The following is a 23872-nucleotide window of genomic DNA, read 5'->3' on the forward strand; positions in this document are numbered from 1 at the left end:
TATTTATAGTCATTACCCTCTATAAAATGTCTTATAGAAACTTATAAAAATGGACAAAAGGATGTATAGAACCATATAGAATTTGTAAAATTTCGATATGGCTCTATATGGTTCTATATATCTTTTCGTGAATTTCTATATTATTAAGATTCCGTTGAAACCTTTTTGAAAATTATAATTTTTTATTTCTAAACATTAATTTTTAAAGAAAATTTACCAAGATTTGAAAACATTTCTAAAGCTTTCTAAAAATAGCGAAAACAAATAAGATATTAAGGCTCTTTTTTCATTTGGAATGATTTTGTTTATTTTTTAGTATCAATAATATTGTATATAAAACTCAATTATAGATTTTAAAAGAGTTATCGTAAAAAAACGCAGAATATTGTTAAGAATTTTTTAAGTTGAACAAAAAGTTAAAAAATGATTAAAAACATTTATCAAAAGATCCTTAAGAATTATTAGAATTCTTGGGAAACTTTTAGATCCGATTTTTTATTTCGAAAAATTATTTTTAAAAGAAAATTTACAACGGTTTCTGAAATTGTTATTTTTTTCAATTTCTCGATTGATTCTTTATAACGGAAATCCCTACCTTTCCCTACTATACCTACCTTACCTACACTATTCGAAACCACTGCGCGCGCACTGTTACCGGAAGTGGTAAATAGTGTTCTACAAACCACGCCGTAGAAATTTGGCGGTTAACCAGTTGCACGCGGTTGATTGTCCTTAAAAAAGGGGTTACGTGAAATAAGTGATTCGATAAGAGGTCAAAGTTGACTTAAACCCGGTGTGAAAGTGTTTGCAGCAGGTGATAAAGTGTTCAGGAACTCAAAAATGGCACTTCATACGCCAAAGCGTCCTCGTCCTCTTGCTGAGATGTTACCTTCTAGTCCACCCATGAACTCGCTCTTCCCCTGGAACTGGAGCGAAGAAGCCAGAAATGCTGTAACCTCTTCTCCAGGAAGTTCCTGCTCGTCGCCCGAATACACATCCGGAAGAGGCGGACCTGGTGCAAGAAGTAGAGGTTCAGAAAGTCATCGCCGAGGGCGACCCCGAGCAGATATTTTGACAAATTTAATGCTGCAGGGCAGCACTTCGCCCTCTTCTATAAAATGCACCTTCTGCAACAGAGTCTTCCCCAGAGAAAAGAGTCTCCAGGCACATCTGCGAACGCATACAGGTAGAAAAAAGTGTTTTGATTCAGTGTATACGGTTTGCCCTCGAGAACAAAGGAGATTTTTGGATTGTTTTCGGATGCTTTCTTTTCCATGAATCGGTGTCATTGTTAAATAAATGCAGAAAAACGTATTTTCCCGACCTCTTTGAAGGTATTGCACGTTTTGCGGGGAACACGTTGTTGCATGTCGCGTGTTGCGTCCCGCCAACCGCCATTATGCGCGCTTTAAATTCCTTGAGAGGCTCGAGATTCCGATCGCAACACCAACAAAGAATCTTGAGCTGTTTATTTTTTTCTGAGCGGAGCACAGGGTGATTTAATTCCAGAGTAAGAGTGTGATTTAAATTTCTTGGGGAGAGTGGGTTCAGATGATTTGCAATTTTTCGGGATTTAGGCTATTGTGCGTAGGAGGTAGAAGAGAAGAAAGATGTCTGAAAGAAAGTGGGAGAGGTGACTACACGCGCACGTGCATTGTTTGGGTAGAAAGTGGGAAACGGATTTTTAAATTTTAAATGATGCTGTTATTTTTTTCTCCCTAGATTTGACGAGAATAATTTTTTTTCACTAGGTTTTCTGAGAATAATAATTTTTTTAATGGAGCATAGACTTCGAGTAAGTTTTTTTCACCAATTTATAATTTTGGCCATCGCGATATTTTAGAAAAAAAAAAAATGATAGATGCTGCTTCGTTCTCTAGCGTTCGGGTTTTTTCCGTTCTCGAAAGTTCGATTCTTGGCCAACCAAAAAAATATTGTTGTAGTTCTCGTTTTTCGCTTAAATGCGAATTGAATCGACAGAATTCTGAAAGAAAATCCAACTTTTTTTGGTTCAGGATTCATCTATATTGGTTAAAAATTCAGTTAGATTGGGAAAACATTTAATTATTTTATAGAAAATTCAAGTATTTTGTTAAAGTCAATTTTTTATTCTTGTGTTACCAAACATTTCTCTTTTCCGATAGAAAAATCTTCCTTTTGTTTGAAAATTCAATAGTTTGGATAAAATGATCACTATTTTGTTAAAAATTTAATTGTATTATTGGATATTCAACTTTCTCATAAAAATAAATTCTATTTTTGGTTTCAAAAAGTTCCAAATAATTTTTTTTGGTGATTGAAAAGTCTACTATTACATTTTTTATCGCGAATGCATATTTGTGGAAAAAAATTCGAGGACTTGGTTGAAAATTAACCTATTTTGTTAACAATTAATATTTTTTGTTAAATTAAACTTTTTTTTTATTTAAAAGCTCAACATATTTCGATTCAAACATAAGCTATTATATTTTTCTTTCTTGGTTTAAAATGAAGTTTTTGGTTTGAAACTTCGAATATCTCTTGCAAAAATGCATTGTTTGCCTTAAAAATTCAACTATTTGATTAAAAAATACAACTATTTTTGGTTTTAAGGTTAATCTTTCGTGTTTGAAAATTTGGCGATTTGTTTCAAAATTCACCTTTTTGTGTGTAAATTCAAGTACTTTGTTGAAAATTTAAATATTAAAAAAAAAGTAATTATTTTTGTCAAAGATTCATCTTGTTATTTTTAAGTTGATCTTTTTTATTTCATCAAACTGGTAAATATTAAAAATTTCAATATTTGTCGGTTAAAATATCAACTATGATATTTTTTGTCGAGAATTCATCTTTATTTTGTAAAAAAGTCATCTTTCTTGCCTAAAGGTGTACTTTTTTGTTCGAAAATTTGAATGTCTTGAAAAATTCATACTTTTGGCTTAAAAATTCAACTATTTGGTTGAAAATACAACTGTTCGTAGTTGTAGATTAATATTTTTTATTGGAAAATTGGACCACTTGTTTCAAAATTCATCTTTCATGGATGAAAATTTAAGTATTTCATGAAGAATTCAACTATTTTGTTTAAAGTTTATTTCTTTGGTTGTAGATTCATCTCATTCGTTAAAAATTCGCATTTTTTGTTGAATCAACCCGGTTTTTTATTTCAAATTTCAATATTTTTGTTACAAATAACATATATTATATTTTTCGTTTAGAATTCACTTTTCTTGGTTAAAAATGAAATCTTTTGGATGAAAATTCAACTATTTTGCGGAAAATACAGCTGTTTTTGCTTGAAGATTAATCTTTTTTGGATGGAAATTCAATTTATTTCATTAAGACTTTAACTGTTTTGTTAAAAAAATATTTTTCTGGTCAAAGATTGATCTCATTCGTTGAAAATTCGTCCTTTTTATTAAATTAAATTGTTTTTAACTTCAAATTTTAATATTTTTTAGTTAAAAATGAACTTTTTTGGTTCAAGATTAATCTTTTTTTGGATATGGATTCAAGTGTTTGATTGAAAATTTAACTTTTTCCTTAAAAACTTATTTTTTGGGTAAAAGTTTGATCTAATTACATGTTTTAAATTGAACCTTTTCTTGTTGTATTTAACTGTTTTTTTTTATTTAAAATTTCAATATTTGTTTGTTGAAATATCGACTATTATATTTTTTTGTTTATAATTAATCTTCCTTGGTTAAAAATGAACTCTTGGGTGAAAATACAACTATTTGTATGCAAATTGGATAACTTAATTCAAAAATTCATTTTTTTGTCGTTGAAAATTCAACTATACTTGGTTTATAGTTAAACTATTTTGTTAAAAAATCTTTTTTGAAAATGAATTTTTATGTTTAAAAGAGTTCAAATTTCGCTTGGAAAATTCCTCTTTTTGAATGAAAAAATCAACTGTTTGCTTGAAATTATAACTATTTGTGGTTACAAATGAATATTTTTTGTGTAAAAATTGGACAATTTGGGTTTAAATTATTTTGAACTAAATGTTAATATATTCAGGCAACAAACATCAATCTTTATCCAAAAACAGTTAAATTTTTTAACCGAATAGTTGAATTTACATCGACCAAATTTCAACTAATGAGATGAATCTTTGGCAAAAAAAATCTTTTTTCAACCAAATAGTTCAAGTCTTACTCAAATACTTGAATTTCGATACAAATAAGATGAATAATTCATTAAAAAATTTTTAAAAATTAAAATTCAAGTATTTAAGTAAGAATTTAGCTTTTTTTATTCAAAAAAGTATTTTTTTGTCAGAGATAGATTTATCTCATTAGTTGAAATTTCATCGATGTAAATTAAACTATTTGATTCAAAATTAAACTGTTTTTGGTTAAAGCTCAATGTTTTTTGTTTAAAAATTTTATCATTTGGTTAAAAAATCATCTTTTTGGATAGAAATGTTATTATTTAATGAAGAATTTAACTTCTGTTAATAGTTTATTTTTTAAATCGAAAATTCATCTATTAGTTGAAAATGTTGTCTTTATGTCTCGTTTATTATTTTAAATTACAATATTTTTGCTTTGAAGTATCAACTATTATATTTTTCATGTAGAATTCATCTTTGTTGGTTAAGATGAACTCTTTTAGATGAAAATTCAACTATTTTATTGAAAATTTGAATGTCTTGTTAAAAAATCGTATTTTTGGCTTTAAAATTCAACTATTTGAGCATCTATTTTGAAAACCACAAAATCTAAAAACTATTCCAATTTGAAAGTATGTAATTCTATTTATGTAATGAAATCAATTTTGAAATGTACCTGAAGTTTCGAACGTCCAAATAAACGAAACATGCATTATAATTCCGTTTCAACAATACATTATCTCCCATATAAATTTAAAAAAAACAAACATTTGAGCACTTTTTTCTGGTTTACAAAGTCATTAGTAAAAAATGCCTTTCATCTGAACGTTCAGAACTTCAAGCACACAATTTTGAAAACGTTCAGTTATCAATCATTCTAGGATTTGAGAAAAAAGGATCCAGAACTCTCAGTAAAAAATGTTTTTTCTCTCCTCAGGTGAGCGTCCCTATCCCTGCGACTATCCCGGATGCACAAAGGCGTTCACTCAATCCGGTCAGCTGAAAACCCACCAGCGACTTCACACTGGCGAAAAGCCCTTCCTCTGCACTGAATCCGGCTGCGAAATGCGATTCACCCACGCGAATCGACACTGTCCGGATCATCCCTACGCGACATTAACGCGTTCCGACGATTTTGTCCTGAAACCCGTTTCCGAAAACAGCGAGTTGTCCCACGAAGTTGCCCGCTGGCTCGAGCGCTACCGGATCTCGCGAGAACGGGAAGACAGAACACCAACGGGAAAAAGCGACCAGAAGATCAAGTGCTGGAAGGGCAACACGGAATTCTACAGACGAGGGGGGAAATTCAAGAAGGGCTTGATGATGGACAGTGCCGGGGAGCAGGAGAACCTGGACCGGAAGCCATTGAGCAAGAGGCTCTACTGTGGCGAGAGTCAGGATAGTCAGGATGAGAGCCAGGATGAGGATCCTGCGGAAGCTTGCACGATGCTCCAAATGTCGGAGGATGATGAGCCTTCGGTGACGAAAATTCCCACGACACCTTCCCGCCGACCTCTCGACAGACTTCAGCCGAAGAAACGGTGGCTACGGGAGGCCTGTTTGGAGCAGCAACTCGCCAAACCTCTCAGATGGGATCTTCAGTCTTCGGCGCTTTCGCCCAATTCTACCTCGGAATTGAAGATGCTCCAGCGGGCAGAGGACGCGTCGAATCTCTCCAAAGAGTGGAGTCTTTCTGCCTCGAGTTCGCCTGAAAAACTAGTTGCAGGTGTGTATGATTATGGTTTTTTTCCCCACTTTTTTAAAGAACTTTTTTGTTTCGTTGGTTAAAAATTCACCTCTAGCTTAAAATTAACTTTACGTACTGAAAATTTAACTATTCAATTTTTATTTAAAAAATTATCTGTATTAGTTTGAAAAAATCGTCTTTTTTGGTAAAAATTAATTTTCTTGATTAAAAATTGAACTTTTTGATTTAAATTCAACTATTGCAGTTTAAGATTAATCATTTTAGTTGAAAATTCATCACTTTCGTTGAAAATGTAACTGTTTAAGAAAAGATTATATATAACTTCTATTTTTTGTTGAAAATTAATATTTTTAGTTAAAAATTCAACTATTTTTAGTGGAAATTTACTAGCTGGCTTCTGTAAATTCGATAAATTTTCGATAAATTTATGGATTTTCTTATGAGAAAGTGAAACTATTTTTCGTTGAACGTTAATTCTCAGGGTGGCCGCTGGATCGGAAGTGACCGGGAATTTGTTGATACCGGGAAATGGCAGTGAATTTATGTTTTGACCGGGAATTTTACAAATCTTTAGAAGAAAAGTCTGTCTTTCAAAAGTTTTTAAAAGTAACTAGCTTAATTATATTTTTTAATTATGACATCATTCAGTTCACAATATCTAATTGGAATATCTTCTACTTGAAAATTTTCCATTTTAGATTTTTATTTTTAAGCTTAAGTTTTTAATTTCCAGAATTTAAAAATGGAGTCCTGAAGACGTAAACAAGTAAAAAGTAAAAGCGTTTGAAGTTGAGAATTTTGTAAAAGAACCATTTTTATTTTATCAATTGTAAATGAAATATTTTCAAAATGTATCTGTACTTAGTATTAAAAATTGAACAATAATTGACTGGACAAAAAGATTCTGAATCCGTGAAAAATTTAGGAACTTTCAGATTATAACGTTAAAAATTGAACTGTTTCAATTCGAAAGTCTTAGTTATTTAAGAAATGTAAACGTTAGATTGAAACCTAACAAACTATTTTCAAGTTAAAAATACTTCATAATTATATATTCGTAATTAAAGAATTTCATTAAATTTGAAATATTGTTTCAGTCTAAAATATTTCATTTTTAACACAATTTTAAATTTTTTAATTAAGACAAATGATAATTATTTAATATTTAGCAATATTTAAATGTTTATTTAAAACGATTAAATTAAAACCAAATATTTAAAAGTATACAAATTGAAACTGAATTGTTTGACATAGAAAACCTTAAATCGTTACAATTTCGAAGAACTTTTAAACTTTGAATGTTACAATTTTAATTGTTATTTTCAAACTAATTTTTATTTGTAAGTTAAATTGTTAATTTTTTATATATAAATAACATTTGAACAATTATTATTCGTCGAAATGACTGGAGTAATTTTAAGATTACTTTTAACAGATATTTAGAAGTTCGGAAAACATTTCAAAATTAATTTTAAATTTAAAAATGTAAAACAATTTTTAGATTTCTCAAGATTTTTAAATACAATTTTGAAACTTTTTAAAGGCGTTTAAACTAATTTAAGATGCAAATAATTTAATAAGGGTTCAGTTTTAAAAGAATTTAATGTTTTAATTTTTAATATTTCTATCTTAAAATTGCTTCAAATAATATAATTTTGAAAATTAGCGTTCATTGATTGATTCTATAATTTATGGAGCATTCGAAATTACAATGTAGATATATATTTTTAGAATTGAATCTGAATCTTTGAACTCTACGTAATTAAAAAATTACTTCCATTTTATATATTTTTATTTTTATTGAACATTTAAATACAAAATTTTTGAATTAAAAAACTTTTAAGTTCAATTTGAAGAGTTTAAAACTTAAAAGAGTTCCATTTTGAGTGCTTTAATTTGTAGTATATTTTTTTTTTGCTTCAAATGGAAAAATGTTTAGCTTTAAAATTCGAATTTTTTAAGTTTTATTGACTGTGAAAAATATTTACGAACCGGGAATTTTTTTCGTCAATTAAAACGGCCACCCTGTCTGTTTCAGTATCAATAATCAACTGTAAATATAAATTATAATGATTTTAAAAATTGAACTGTACATTAAGGATTAACAAGTGAAAAATAATAAAATTGATTTTACAAGACGATTCGGAGTCAGTTCAAAATTTAAGAAATTCCTCATTTTGACGTACAATTGAAATTTTATAAACTATTTTCAATTTTAAAATAACTTCAAAATAATATACTCATCATTATTATTGATTAGTTATTGATTTGCTTATTTTCATTTATTAATTTTTATTATTAATTAATTATTATAATCAAATTTATTAAATTTCAAATATTCGTTCAATCTAAAGTTAAACAATTTTAAATTTTGTTATGAAGAAACAAATCAATTTCTTAATATTTATAAGTATGTTACTGTTAATTTAAAATCAGTAATTTGAAAAGAAATATTAAACACTAAAAAAAGAGCAAGAGCGTTAAAATTTTAATGATTCTATTTAAAAACAGGAAAACCATGTACATGGAAAACCTGGAATTGTCAAGGAATTTTTATATACCTGAAAAACCTGGAAATGTCTGGGAATTTTGTTTAAAGTCGAGGAATGTTTTGTTTAAATTGCATTATAAAATTCATGAGAATAATTCTTGATTTGCAAAAGTAGTATTTTTTGTTAAAAATTGATAGTCTTTAGTTGAAAACGTAAGTATCTTGTTGAAACTGCATGTATTTTGCTGAAATTTAACGAGTTTCCAATATTTTCTCTCGTGACGAAAAAATATTTTAAAATTGACAATTCAACTAATTGAACTGTTTTTTTTTTTAAATAAAAATTGTATTACTTGGTTAAAAATTCAACTATTTTGTTAAATAAATTTCTTGTGTTCAAGATTCATGATTTTAATTGAAAATGCATCTTTTTGGTTGAAAATTGAGCTATTTTGTTCGAAATTTGTGTTCTAGGATCAAAATTAATTTTATGCTGATAATTTAATTATTGTTACAGTTGAAACTTTGACTGTTTGGTTGGCAATTGATTGTTTTTTTAACTAAAAATTTAATTATTCCAGTTGAATAATCCATCACTTTAGTTAAAAACATTCTATTCAGTTGAAAATTACTTTTTTAAACAAAAAATGTAGCTATTCAATTTTTTACATTATTTTTTTAAATTGAAAATGCGTCTGTTTTGGTAGAGATTAATTTCCATGGTTGAAAATTCATCTTTTTGGTTTAAAATTCAAGTATTCCAGTTAAAAATTCATCAGGTTCGTTAAAAATTAATTTTTTAAATGAAAATGTATCTACTCCATATCTGTTTGCAAACTGATATTTTTTAATTAAAAATCAAACTATTTATCTGGAAATTTGTCTTTTTTAGTTGAAAATGCAACTATTTTGTTGAAAATTCATGTATTTTCTTGAAAAATCGTCTGTTTTGTTAGAAAATTAATGTTCTTGTTTGCACATTGTTCTCCTTGTTTGAAAAATTAATCTTTTTGGTTAAAAATTCAAGTATTTTAATTAAAGCTAAAAAAAAGTAAACAAATTGGCTGGAAGTTAAACTCTTCTTAAAAATGTATCACTTTGTTTACCTTTTTTTTTCAATCTGGAAAATTAATTGTTCTAACTGAAAATTTAACTATTCCATTTTTTGTTGAACACTGATATTTTTTAGTTCAAAATTCAATTATTCTGTTAAAAATTCATCATTTCAATTAAAAATTCATGTCTCTGTTTTTTATAATGTTTTCTTGAAAATTAATTTCATATTGAATTCAATATAGTTTCTGCAATAGTTTGATTTAAAAAAAAAATTGATTTCCCTATTTTCCTGAAAAATGACCCCATTTGCCCTTTTTTTCGAGCATTTTGGGCTTTAAAGTCTGTAATTATTGTCTCGACGCATTTCTTCAGCACTAAAGCATGTTTGATTTCGAAAGTCTTAATATGAATTGAAATTAATATAATATCATTTAGTCCGATAATTTTATTTTTAAATAACAATTTTAATGATTCATCAATAAAATATTTTTAATTGAAAGTTTTAGTTCTTCATTTATATCATTTTTTTAATTAAATTGAATAAATAAATTTATTGCTGTATTATTTTTATTAGTTTTCTTAGACAATAAAAATGTCACTGTTCATTTAAGACGACGAGTAGATTGAACACAAATATATGTAAAAGTAAACAATTTAAAATTTAATTGTTTTACATAGAAAACTTTGAATCTGTAGAATTTCGAAGAACTTTTCATCTTTTAACGTTACAATTTTACTTGTTCTGTTAAAAAAAATGTTTAATAACAATTAAACACTTATTATTTGTAAACAAAATATGAGTAATTTCAAGAGATTGAAGTGTGTTAACATTTTTGTTTAGAACTCCTAAATACATTATAAAATTAACCGAATTTTTCCTACAACTTTTGGAAATCTCTTAAAATTTTTTTAAATTTTGTGTTGCTATAATTTTTCACAATGAAAAATCAGTTTCAATTTTTCTAGGAATCTTAAGAAAGTATTTTTATTCTTTTTAAGCCTTTCACAATTTTAAAAAAATTTCTAAAATTTTTGATTGAAATCTGCAAAAATCTGCATCTTGTTTTTAATTCGACTTTAGGCATTTGCGCGAAAATTTCCGTACGAATAGCTCAATTTTTTCGGGTCACAGGCTTCGTTTAAATCAAGGGTCACCACAATCCACAGGTGCAGCGTGACCCAGGATCGCTCGACCTTTTTGAAGATCTACCAATTTTTTTTTTGCGGCGGTAAACTGAGATAAAATTAATGACCCCACACAAAAAAAAATCTCAGTTGGAAAGGCTCGGTTTTGAAAGTTGAACCTGGAGGAGCTTTTTTTCTGGTATAACTGAACGGAACTTGTAAAAAAAATTAGTTGTTTCTAAATGAATTTTTTCAACATTGATAATGCAAATCTTGTATTAAATTTTATCATTGCAAATTCAAAGCTAATTTAACCGTTCAAAATGGAATTATTAAAAAAATTTAACTTTTAAATAAAAATAATTTTCAACTCAAAATTTAATTTTTTGTTTTTTAATTGAAGAATCTCTAAATAAAATTATTTCAGATAAAAATTTCGAAAATAAAAAAATTTAAAAACTTTAAAAATAGAAATATTTGTAAATTAGAATTATAAAAATTGTTTCATTAAAGATTCAAAACTAATATTATTGCGTCGAAAATTAAATTATTTGAAAATTTTAACTTGTAAATCAAAATAATTTTCAGTTCAAAGTGATCCAAGTTTTAAAATTGTTAAGTGTAAACTAAATTGAATGTTTTAGAGTCAAAGCTGCTGAAATTGTAGAATGTTAAATTGTTATTACGACTAAATTTATTTAGAAAAAATTTAATGAAAAAATAATTGAGTAAAATTTGTACTAAAATCACATCAATTGTTAAAATTACTTAGTAGAAAACGTCTGTAATTTGTTTAAAACTCATCCTTTTTGATAGAAATTTATCTTAGTTGAAAATTCATCTATTTGGATAAAACTTTATGCGCATTTTGTTGAAAATTAATTTGTTTAGATGAAAGTTGGACTTTTTATTTGAAAATAGTGTATTGCGTGTAATTTTTTTCGAAATAATAGAAAAATAGTGTCATTGTTTCAAAAAAGTTTTAAAATAGTTTAATAGTGTGGTGAGTCCGAGGCCTTTAGTTAGGAATCCAGTAACTGCTGGAAATTATTACATATTTTTAATCATTCAAATTAATAGTATTTCAAATTTCTTAGTTTTGAAGATTTTAAGTTATACATAACCTGTGTCAAGTATCTTTTCCGAGGAGTTTTAATTGTAATTTTTTTATTTTTTTTTTATCTGCTAGAATTGATAATATTATAAATTATCTAGGTCCATTTAACAATTTTTATAAACTCTTAATATTTAAAAATTGGTTATTATGGATTTAAAAATGGATTGTTTTTAATATCAGGACTATTAATTTAAATTACTTTATTTTATTGGGATATAATTTTTTATGTAATTATAATAATTATAAAATTAAGATATATTTTTGATAAACTTGAATCTTAATTTAAAAATAAAATTTTTAATTATTCATAAACAAATCGATTTTCAGTTAATTTGAATTGTGAGTATAAAACATAAAAATTGCGTTTATTATTTCATTTAATATTATTATATAAAAAAGACTAAACATTGATTATTTTATTTCGTAATTCTCAATTTTACCGTGAATTTTACCGTGAAGATTCCAATTTTAACCTGAAGTTTCCAATGTAATGGAGGGTCTCGAGTTTAAGGGTTCTAAAGGGCTCAAATCAGGTAAAGGATTTTGACAGTTCTGGGTCAGAGCCGAGTAGCTCCGACCTACTAGCCTGGGATCGCAAGTAGACACCAGGATCGCTCTTTAGAGACCCCTGGTTTAAATGATTTAAAATTATTTCAAGTTCTCAATTTAATTTAAAAAATTGTTTTAACTTCTAAATATCTCTTAAGATTACTATAATTTTTTCTACAAATAATAATGGTTCCTATTGTTATATATAAATTCAAAATTTAAGGATTTTTTTAAAATTTGCAGTATTTTTTAAAAGTTGTAGGAAAAATTCAATTGATTAAAAAATATATTTAAACGTTTGGAAACAATTTCAAAAATGATTTTAAACCTGGAAAAATATAAAAACACTTCTAGATATCTCAATATTTTTAAATAAAATTTTTAAGTTTTTGAAGGATGCTTAAACTATTTAAAATGAAAACAATTCAACTTCTAATTTAAAAACTGTTAAGTTAAAAAAATCTATTTTACATTCTTTAATTTGTCTAGCTTAAAATTACTTAAAAAAATATACTTTTGAAATTTTTTAAAGTTCATTCCTTGATTATTTAATTTAGAGTATTGAAGATGTTAATGTGGATTTCTATTTTTGGAATTTAATCTGAATCTTTGAACTCTATAATTTATAAAAGTTCTAAATTTAGCAGTTTATCTGCATTTCATTTTAAAAAATTCAATTGAAAAGTTTTAGTACCTTCCATTTCATACGTGTAAATTAAATTTGTTGTTTATTGTTTATTGCCTTAAATGGAAAAATGTTTAGAATAGAGTTTGATTTTTTAAATTTAATTGAGCGTGAAAAATGTTTGCGAACCGGGAAAAAACTGTGAAATGACCGGGAATTATTTTCTTTGATTAAAACGGCCTCCCTGACACTGAAGCAGTAATTTCAACTCGCAACAATTTTTCAGAAGCTGTAGAAAAACCGGTGGAATCCTACGTGGAAAATCAGCTCTGCTGGGACCTAGGAATTGCCTCAAACGTCTCGTTGAGCTACGTGGAAGTTTCCGAAGGAAGAAATAGTAGTACCTCGTCCGCTCGCAACTTGGAGCGAGAATTCTGGGAGCCTGGCAGCGAATCTGTTGGCAATCCCAATTCCAATAAGGCGGGTGCTGTTGTCACTCCAGTTGCTGAACAGGTAACGAATAAAGTCCCAAGCTCCACCTGGAATATGAACCTGCCGAGTGGAATTTTAAATTCCCGATGCGAGTCTTCGCCGCCGCCGCCGTCCACGATTGATTTGGTCGGCGATAAATCATCTCCGGTGAGCGCATCTCTAACCGAAAACGAGACCCGACCGACTGTTTTGATGCTGGCTGGTTCAGTTTGCAACAAAGTCAACAATAGTCCACAGTCGCCGAGCACGAGGTTGAATAATAATGAGGCGAAAGTTGTGGTGATTCATCAAAAGGAGGTTTTGAATTTGCCTGCGCCTGAAGACAATCAGAAATGGCTGGGCGCCCTGGCGCTGATGGAATTGGCTAAGACTCAGGAAGAGGAAGCTGTGAAGGCGCTCACTTTTAGAAGAGTCATCGAATCCTGCGATAATATTAATTACATTCATCTCTAAATCGTTGACTGTGATTTTTTAAAAAAGACATCCGATTCTCTCGTCTGATATTCAGAGCAAGAGATTTTGATGCTGATTTTAGTTTTATTAACAAGCCTCTGCTTTCAGTTTTCGTTTTTCGGGATCATTTTACTCTGTCCTTGTAAATTATTTCAAGCATTTCAAACGCATTTACAGATCTAGTTTCTGTAGAAAAAGAAGAAATAATATTAATATTAATAATAATATTGATAAGGTGACTTCTTTCTGTATTAATCCGAGTGGATTGTACATCTGGGAAAATATTTTTTTTTTAAATGTGAGCAACTTGTGACATTTCTACAGAATATGCAGTTTTTTTGTTTGTTTAGTAATAAAACGTGTCGAATGTGTAAAAAGGACCTTTGTGTGATACTAAGTAATAAAGATGGAAGGTGTCGCGGGTATGAAAGTTTTTCGTAGATAATATTGAAAATTCGAGTTTGTAGAGTAACATATTTAAGCGAAACGAAAGTTTACTATTTATGAAAAGTGTGATAAATGTAAAGAAAGCTTAATGAACGAGACCTCTATTATTATCGTCAAGTTCAGTTGAGGATTAAAATGTTCAATGGTAGCTCCTTGCCTTTTTAAGAATTGTAAATTACCATAATTGTTTTATGGTATCCCAAGTTTTTTCCTTTTATATCGAGTGTAAATATCTTATATTTTAATAAATGTATTTCAGAATAAATCCTGTTTATTTCTTTGCCCACTCTGTAGTTTAACCCTTAAAGTGCATTGTGGGTGTTTGTCACCCCAAGCAATTTTCAAACTCTTTAACCATACGTAATTCGAAAAATTGAGTGCCGCCATCTAGCTTTAGTTCGAGACACTAACTGTAAGTGAAGTTTAGCCAAAGATTTTGGTTTAGCATACTGCGTAGAGTTCTTATATTCCCGAGAATGACAGAATTTACGATTTTTTACAATATTTTTATTGTTTAGGTTATATCAGCGGTTGAATATAAATTACTTTCTAGCCCAGACATATTCAGGATTTACAGTGTTTCATATACAAATTAAAAATTTTCGAATGTATTAATTTATTTCAAATATAAAAAAGTTTTTTCTACTTTAAAAGATAACTCTTTAACAAAATACTGGAATTTTCAACAAAATAATTGAAGTTTTAACATAATAGTTCAATATTCAACCTAAAAAGACGAACTATCAACGAAAAATTTTGAGAGTTTATATTTTAATACAAAATAAGGAAATTTATATAACAAAAGAAAAGAATTTTGAAACCAAAAAGACGAATTTCCATCAAATAAAGATTTTTTTACTAAAAAATAAATAAGAGTTGATCTAAATTATTGAACCTTCAAACCAGAAGACATAATTTTCTTTATAAAATGTCAATTTTTAAACAAAAGATATGACTGCTCAACAAAAAATTAATTTTACACAAAACTGATGCATTTTTACACAAAAAAAGGAAATTTCAAACTAAAAAATTATTTTTTACAAAAAACGCGAATTTTTAACTCAACAATATCAATCTTAAAAAATGGAAAAGTTCCATTTTCTGTTAAAAAATGAATTCTGAACAAAAAAAAAGAAGTATTTCCCACTAAAAAATTAAATTTTTAACCAGAAATAAGCCTTCAATAACAAAAAAAAAAGATAATTAAACTTTTAACCAACGAGATAACTTTTCAACTTAAAATATAAACGTTTGATTAAAAAAGTGATTTCTTAATAAAGCGATTCGACCAAATGTTTTAAACAAAATTGTTGAATTCTCTAGCAAAGAAGAACGATTTTTAACCAAAAAGTTGCATTTTCATACAAAAAATAAAATTTCTTCTATAATAGATGAAGTTTTAAATCAAAAAAATAAATTAAAAAAAAAATAGTTTAATTTTCTATGGAAAAAGATTTTACGCGAGTTTTCACGATCAAACTATGAATTTTTTAACAAGAAATAATTTTCTATCAAAGAAATTGAATTTTCAATCCAAAAAGACGAATTTTTAACCAAAAAGCATGACTTTAACAAAATTGTTGAATTCTCTAGCAAATAGTTGCATTTTTATCAAAAAATATGAAATTTATCTTAACCCTTAATTTGCATTGTGGGTGTTTAACACCCCAAGCAATTTTCAAACTCTTATAAACCATACTTAATACGAAAAAATTAAGTGAGTGTCAACATCTAGCTTTAGATGGAGAAACTAACTATAAGTAAAGTCGTTTAGCAGTTAAGCAATTTTTAAAAAAATTTTATTGATTTTTGTTTACTTTCTAACGTAAGTATATCATATGAATTGAAATAATTTTTTTTCTCATTACGTGTGTTATGAATTTTTATGTGAAAAAAAAACATTTTTCCCTTTTTTTTGAATAATTTTTTTAACAAGCTTAAATAAATAAATGGCTATAAATTCAACTCTACCTTCTAAAAGATACCTTAAACTATATCGGATAATTTTATTGTGACAAAGTATTCAATAGGGGTTAAACGATACATGAATAAATACGCTGGGGTGTTGAAGACCCACAATGCACTTTACCATGATTTTTACCATGTATGCACTTTGAGGGTTACAGCAGAAAAATTTTTTATTACAAAAAATGTTGAGTTTTCATCGAAAAAATATTTCAGTTAACCCAGTAACATCAAAAATTGTATTTTTGTAACAAAAAATAAGTTTATACGAAAAAAATTGAATTTTTAATCCAAAAAGACGAATTTTTTTAACCAAAAAGGATGAATTTTTAACAAAATAGTTACATTTTCAAACAAAAAGTAATTTTTCTACGAAATAATTAAGTTTTCAAGAAAATAGTATAATAGTTAAATTATATACCAAACAGTTGCATTTTTATCAACAAAAAAAAAATTTAATTTCTGCTAAAGCAGGTAAACTTTAAATAAAAAAAGACAAACTTTAAAAAAAAGAGTTGAATTTTCAACCGGAAAGTTCACGAAAAAATGCAATTTTGTATTAATTAAAATAAATTCTGAGATTCTCATAAATTCTCAGAGAATTTATTTTTCGGTAATATTATCATTCTCGTTGCCGTTCTCAAAGTAATATAACCGGCTCAGAACTCTAATACTGCGTCAAGCGTCAGTCTACTACTCTAGTAGTAGCAGTTGCTGAAAGTGGAGGTAAAAAATCGCGGGGTGTGTAACACCCAGTGTGCACTATGTGATTAAAAAAGTAATTTTGGAACAAATTTTTGTTGAAATTTTATTGATTTTTGTTTACTTTCTGACGTAAGTATATCATATGAAGTGAATTAATAATGATTTTTTCGATTATTTCATACTTTTTTTCTTTGTAGATGGCTTATAACTTACAGCAGCGCGTCATGCGAGAGCAGACTGTGGATGTGTTGAATAAAATATAATTGTTAAAATACAGTTATATATGTCTCTTTTTCAATTTCTTATATTTTTATAGTATTAAATGTCAAAGTTCCTCAATTTTTATAATAATAAATCGTTTTAAAAGCAAAAAATTTGATTCATCATTTTATCAGAAAATTGACTTTTCAACTGTGCAAATAAATATCTTTTTTGAAAGCATCCATGCTGTAATATTTTTTTATGAAAGTACACTATTTCAAAAGTATAGTCATACATTTTCAGGCTAAAATAATTAAAATTTCGTGAGTTATGATTTTTAAGTAAAAAAACCCTTTTTATCAATAATTTTTTAAACAAATTTAAAATAAATAAATGGATATAACATCGACTCTAACTAATAAAAGATACCTTAAACTATATCGGGTAATTTTATTGTGACAAAATATTCAATAGGCGTTAAACAATACACGATTAAATACGGTGGGGTGTGTAACACCCACGTTGCACTGTACCGTGATTTTTACCATGTATGCACTTTGAGGGTTAATGACTAGGACGATTTTTATACAATTAATATGGTGTCAAAAAAAATGAATTGTATTTTTGATTTTTTCTGTGTTACTTTTAAGGTAAAAATGCGCCACGTGGAAGGAGAAATAAATCGGAAAATGTTTAGCGGCTTTTTATCTATTTTCACAAAAAATTAATTTTTTTGTGATTTTTTTTAATTACAATATAAATTTTAATAACAATAATGATTCATTTGTAAAATTAGTTTTATATTACTCATTAAATATCTAATTTGTTTAGAATTCGTATCTTTCTGTTTGAAATTAATTTTTTTATTGACAATTTAACTATTCTATTTTTTATGAAAGTCCAACAGTTTATCTACTGTTTTTTTCTCGATTAAAAGTTTTAACAAAATTTGTTTAAATATCAACTGCTACATTTTTTCTGCAGAATTGATCCTTTTGGAGATAAATTTTAATTGTTTAGTTGAAAGTTAAACTCTAAAAATTAACTTTGTTTGGTTGAAATTGATCTTTTTTAGCTCCAAATTCAATTATTTGACATTTTTTAACGGGAAATTTAACTATTCTTTTTTTTTGTTGGAAACTATTCGTTTTTAGTTGAAAAATCATGCTTTTTGGTCAGTGGCGCCAATTCTATTTGAAACAGGTCGGGCGTATCTACTTCAGACAGCCCTCCACCCCCTCGCCCTCTGCCTGAGAAAAAAAAAGTGATGAGGAATGAAAAAAAAAAATGAAAAAATGAAAACTCTGATATACTATTTCGCATAAATATTAAACACTTAAACTGTTAGGACTTGAATGACATATTTTTATCAGTTATTCAAAAATTTTGTAAAATATTGAGACCGAAATAAGAGAAATGTTTAAAGGACTCGAAAGTGATCAGAAAATCTAAAAATAATTAAAATTAATGTTATAGGTTGAAAAATTATGTATGGATTTGAGCACACGGCTGGCCTGATGATAAATTAGACAAATTTGTATTGGATTGATAAAAAACTGTTCAGGCAAAATTTATTAATCAATCTTTTTCTATGATATATTTTTTGTGATCGACCAAATTAATCAGGATACGTTCTTGCATCACTTATAATTGCCAATTTGAAAAAAATGATTAGTTATTCAACTCTGATCTACTTTTTCTCTAAATGGAATTTTTTGTACCCGTTTTATATATGCTAGCATACAACAAAGGGATATATTAGAAGCATTCTTTTTTACACTTTAAAAAATTCAAATATACTTACAAAATGGTACTCTCATTGTGCGTAATATTCGCCCAACCTGCTCCCCGGGGTTGGCGCCTCTGTTTTTGGTTGAAAATTAAACAGTTTTTTTTGCAATTTTTTCTCGACTAAAATCCTTTAATTAATTTTTTTCAATTCTGTTTAATTAAATATCGACTGTTACATTTTTTCTTTATAATTTATATTTTTTGCAATATGATTTAATTACTTGGTTGCCAAACTCTTTAAAAATTAACTTTTTGTTGTTGTAAGTTCATCGATTTGGTTTAAAATTCAAAATTTGGTTGAAAATTCATCGGAAGTTTGAAAATGTTACTACTAAAAACTTTTTTTATTTGGGAAGTATTTTTTTAACTTAAATTTTAACTATTCCATTCGTAGTTGGAAATTGATCTTTTTTAGTTGGAAATTCAATTATTTGGTTGAAGATTTTCACACAAAAATTAATTTTTGTGATTTTTTTACTTACAATAATAAACTTAATAACAATAATGATTCATTTGTAAAATTAGTTTTATATTACTCATTAAGTACCTAATATGTTTAGAATTCGTTTCTTTTTGTTTGAAATTAATTTTTTTAAATGAAAATTTAACTATTCTATTTTTTGATGAAAGTTCAATAGTTTATCTGCTCTTTTTTTGTTGCAATTATAAGTTTTAAAAAAATTTGTTTGAATATCAATTGCTACAATTTTTCTGCAGAAATCATCTTTTTGGAGTGAAATTTTAATTCCTTGGTTGAAAGTTAAACTCTAAAAATTAACATTTTTTTGTAAAAAATTGATCCTTTTTAGTTCAAAATTCAATTATTTGTTTGAAAATTCATTGTTTTTTGTTTAAATTAAGTTTTTTAAGTGTAAATTTAACTATTCTATTTTTTTGTTGGAAATGATTCGTTTCGAGTTGAAAATTCATGCTTTTCGATTGAAAATGAAACAGTTTGTTTGCAATTTTTTTAACTGAAAATTTAGCTATTCCCTTAAGGTTAAAAACTGAACTTTTTTAGTTCAAAGTTTAATTATTTGGTTAAAACTAGTATTTTTTTTATTGAAAATTCAATTATTTGATTGAAATTTTGTTAACTACAAATATTAATATTCAATTTTTCGTTGATAATTCACTATTTTTATTGAAAATTCGTCTTTATAAACCTACTTATTCTTGGTAAAAAATTCATCTTTTTGATTGGAAATTCCTCTTTTTGGTTTACAATTCAACTATTCCAGTTAAAGATTCTTCAATTTTTTTCAAATGTTAAATATTGCTTTGAAGCATTTTTTTAAATTAAAAATTTGACTATTCCAGTAAACTATTTTATAATGTTAGTCTTTTATTAATTGAAAATTAACTATTGCACTTAAATGATTAATCTTTTTAGTTAAAATTCAACTATTACAGTTGAAACTATTTGAGTTAAAAGATTCATCATTTTAATTGAAAATTAATTTTTTTTTTGTTCAAAGCTCAACAATTCCAGTTATTCATTGATCATTTTAGTTGAAATTTATCTATTTCATTAAACATTGACGTTTTTAACTAAAAATTTAAATATTCAAATTTTGCCCAAAATATTATATTTTTCTGTTTAAAATTTGTCTTTGTTTAAAATTAAACTATTGTATTTAAAGATTCATCATTTTGGTTGTGAATTCATCACTTTATTTGAGAATTAAACTTTTTTTTAATCAGTTTTTTTGTTTGTTAAAAAGTATATTTTTTACCTGAAAATTAAACTTTTCCATTTCTGGTTAAAAATTGATCTTTTTAGCTCAAAATTCAACTATTTGGTTGAAGATTGGTCTTTTTCAGTAAAAATTCCATGTATCTTGTTGAAAAATCGTATTTTTGATAGAGAATTAATCTTTTTGTTTGGAAATTAATTTTCTTGTTTGAAAATTCATCTTTTTGGTTGAAGATAAAATTACTTGGTTGGAATTTAAACTCTTTTGATAAAGATGTATTTCTTTTCCAGTTGCACTTTCATAATTTTAGTTGAAAATTCATTACTTTAGTTGAATTTTTCTTTGTGATTGTCGACTGTGATTGTTTAAAAAGACATCCGATTATCTTCTGATATTCAGAATAAAGGATTTTGATGTTTTTTTAGTTTTATTAACAAGACTTTGCTTTCAGTTCCCTTTTTCGGGATCATTTAACCCTGTTTTATAAATTATTTGAAGCATTTAAATTCAATTGAATATAGTACCCACAATAATTTGACCTAAATATGCTTTTATTTGAAGTATAAGAAGATAAAATCAAAATTTGTTTGAATTATACATTCAAATTCATGGAGTTCAGAGACAAATTCAAGAAATTGTTAATTATGTTTTTAGTATTATTTAATTAATCAATGGTGCACTGTTAAAAATGTTTGGATTTCTACCACACATCTACCAGGATTCTACAATAAAAGTGTAAGGTAAAATATTGCAACCATGGTATTTGAATGACGAAATTGCAATACATGTATTGTAAGTGTTGTAAATCGTGAAGTCATCGTCCAGCATTCCAATACATGTATTAGAGCGTTTGTAAGACGAAAATTGTGCACAAGGAAATTACCAACGGCAAAAATTACTTAAAATTGTGAGTCAACGATCCGAGTGCACCGGGTCGAGCACCAGGTAGTTTAATACGTATTCCACGAGAACTTTTAAAAAATTTAAATTTTGTGAATAATGAAAACAGTTCCAAATGGTTAGTCGACGACCCGGGTGCGCCAGGTCGCGCCCAGGTATCTTAGCACGTATTCTACGAGAACTTTTTCAAAATTTAGATTTTTTAAACAGCCAAAATAACTAAAAATTGTGAGTCGACGATCCGGGTGCACTAGGTCGCGCACCACGTAGTTTAATACGTATTCCTCGAGAACATTTTCAAAATTTATATTTTGTGAATAATGAGAACAGTTCCAAATGGTCAGTCGGCGACCCGGGTGCACCAGGTCGCGCCTCAGGACGACTCTAATTTTTAGTAATTTTGGCTTTTGCAATAATCTAAATTTTGAAAAAGTTCTCGTAGAATACGTGCTAAGCTACCTGAGGAACGACCTGGTTTACCCGGGTTGCCGACACATCATTTGGAATTGTTTACAATATTCACAAAATTAAAATTTTTTTAAAGTTCTTGTAAAAAACGTTTTAAACTACCTTGTGTTCGACCTGGAGCACCCGGATCGCCGACTCGCCAATTTTTAGTAATTTTAGCTGTTAAAACAATCTAAATTTTTTAAAAATTCTCGTAGAATACGTGCTAAGCTACCTAGTGCGCGACTAGATTCACCCGGATCATCGACTCACTAATGGTAATTATTTTAGCAATTGGCACAATTTAAATTCTTAAAAAGTTATCATAGAATATGTGCTACACTATTTGGTGCGCGAACGTACCATTTGTTGTTCTAATTTTCCTCTTTAACAGGCGTCGAGATATCCAGCTACTAGACTTGTATTATAAAATTCCAAGCCATGTAAAGTAGCATACCAATTCCAGAATTTGGAAACTACAACATTGTGCAAGCATTGTGTGCTAATAAATTTACGAATATCTTGGGATATAATTTTTCAATGTTTTCTAAATTAATCATATTAATTGAATCCCTAAAAACTACAAAACATTATTCATAATAAATTTGCCAAACTGAATGAATATTAAATCGAAATATATTTATAATGCACATTTATTATAGTCTTGTTACTTTCGTTAAATACATATTTCTATATCTTAAGAATTGCGTTCTTTAGATCCAAACAAGACATTTCTGTAAACTGAAGAAATATTTCTTCGGCCACATTCTACTCGACCATTTCTTTGAATCAAAGAATTTTTCATGCCTTCCAATCAGTTTTCTTCAGTGTATTCATCGTCAGCATGCAGTCCTTTCCAATTCGCACACATTTTTTAACACATTCCTTATAATTATCATTAATAGATACTGTATCTTTTGTGAATTCGGCAATAACTTTGTCACAGCAGTTTTGACCAGCCTGTAAACAAAAAATAGGATAATTTTTTATGATTATGTTCAAAACTCCTGTATAAATTTACCAATTACTGATCTTTTAAATATTGGGTGTTTGTTCGTCATTGATAAAAAGTTGACAATTTTGAACTCCCAAATTAAAGTGTAAAAAGTCTCTTTCTAAATTGATCAAATATGGATTTAAAAAACTCAAACAATAAATATGTTTTACATGATAATATAGCAGTATTTTCTAAATAAATAAGATTGAGTTTCATAAACTCAAAATTTAAAAAACTAGAACATTATGCGCGCCACGCGCTCACTATTTTCATTTTTTTTAAAATTATTCACAATTCTTTATAATAAGCAGATTATTTTTCTCATTAACAAAACATGTCTCGCCCTATATGTAATTATCCGACACCGTACTTTAAATATTTAGTTTCACATTTAACAAACATGAAAAATAAATTTTCAAGGTATTTCCAGATGAACTATATTCATCAAGGTAGAATTAAATTCGACTATTGTAATTTCATAGAAAAAACGAAAGATAAAGTTTACATCGATTTCAGGTAAAAGATTCACCGCAACAAAAACTAACCTTGCCGGATAAACTTTAAATGAATCAAAGATAATTTTCGGTTTTTAACCTTGCCTCGATAATCTTTCGCCTTATAATCGCCCCGATTTTATTCGAGATGTAGCGAGGATTGTAACGCCAGCGCTATCTATCGTCGTTTAACTTCATTAAATTGGAGAGAACAGGGGATTCCCATCTGTCAGTTGCTTTTTGCGCTTTTTGCTAAATGGTATTAAGTAAGTTTTAATTCCTCTACAATAGTCTAATTTATTTCGGAGGAAATATATCAGTAAGTACACATTTTTTTCGTGTTTTCTGTTACTGATTCTACACGTTTTACCGAAATTTGCTCACTTCCGCTTCACGCAGTAGACGAGATCAGAATTATTCTTCTAAACCCGGTGAAACTTTTGCCGAAATATTTTTAATTTTTAACCGTTTCAAGTCTTACCTGCAACACACTTTAACTTTTGTTTTTTTCTGTGT

The 23872-nt window shown here is 27.5% G+C and overlaps 1 protein-coding gene across 1 annotated transcript; it reads left to right on the plus strand.

Moving 5' to 3' along the window:
• The first annotated feature begins 676 nt into the window (after positions 1-676).
• LOC117174510 lies at positions 677-14384 on the plus strand. The gene is made up of 3 exons (XM_033363693.1): positions 677-1186; positions 5034-5822; positions 13054-14384. The coding sequence occupies exons 1-3, from the start codon at positions 841-843 to the stop codon at positions 13710-13712; spliced, it is 1794 nt and encodes a 597-aa protein (XP_033219584.1). The 5' UTR covers positions 677-840; the 3' UTR covers positions 13713-14384.
• The last annotated feature ends 9488 nt before the right edge of the window (positions 14385-23872 follow it).

The sequence above is a fragment of the Belonocnema kinseyi genome, chromosome 6, assembly GCF_010883055.1.
Source record: "Belonocnema kinseyi isolate 2016_QV_RU_SX_M_011 chromosome 6, B_treatae_v1, whole genome shotgun sequence".
Taxonomy (NCBI): domain Eukaryota; kingdom Metazoa; phylum Arthropoda; class Insecta; order Hymenoptera; family Cynipidae; genus Belonocnema; species Belonocnema kinseyi.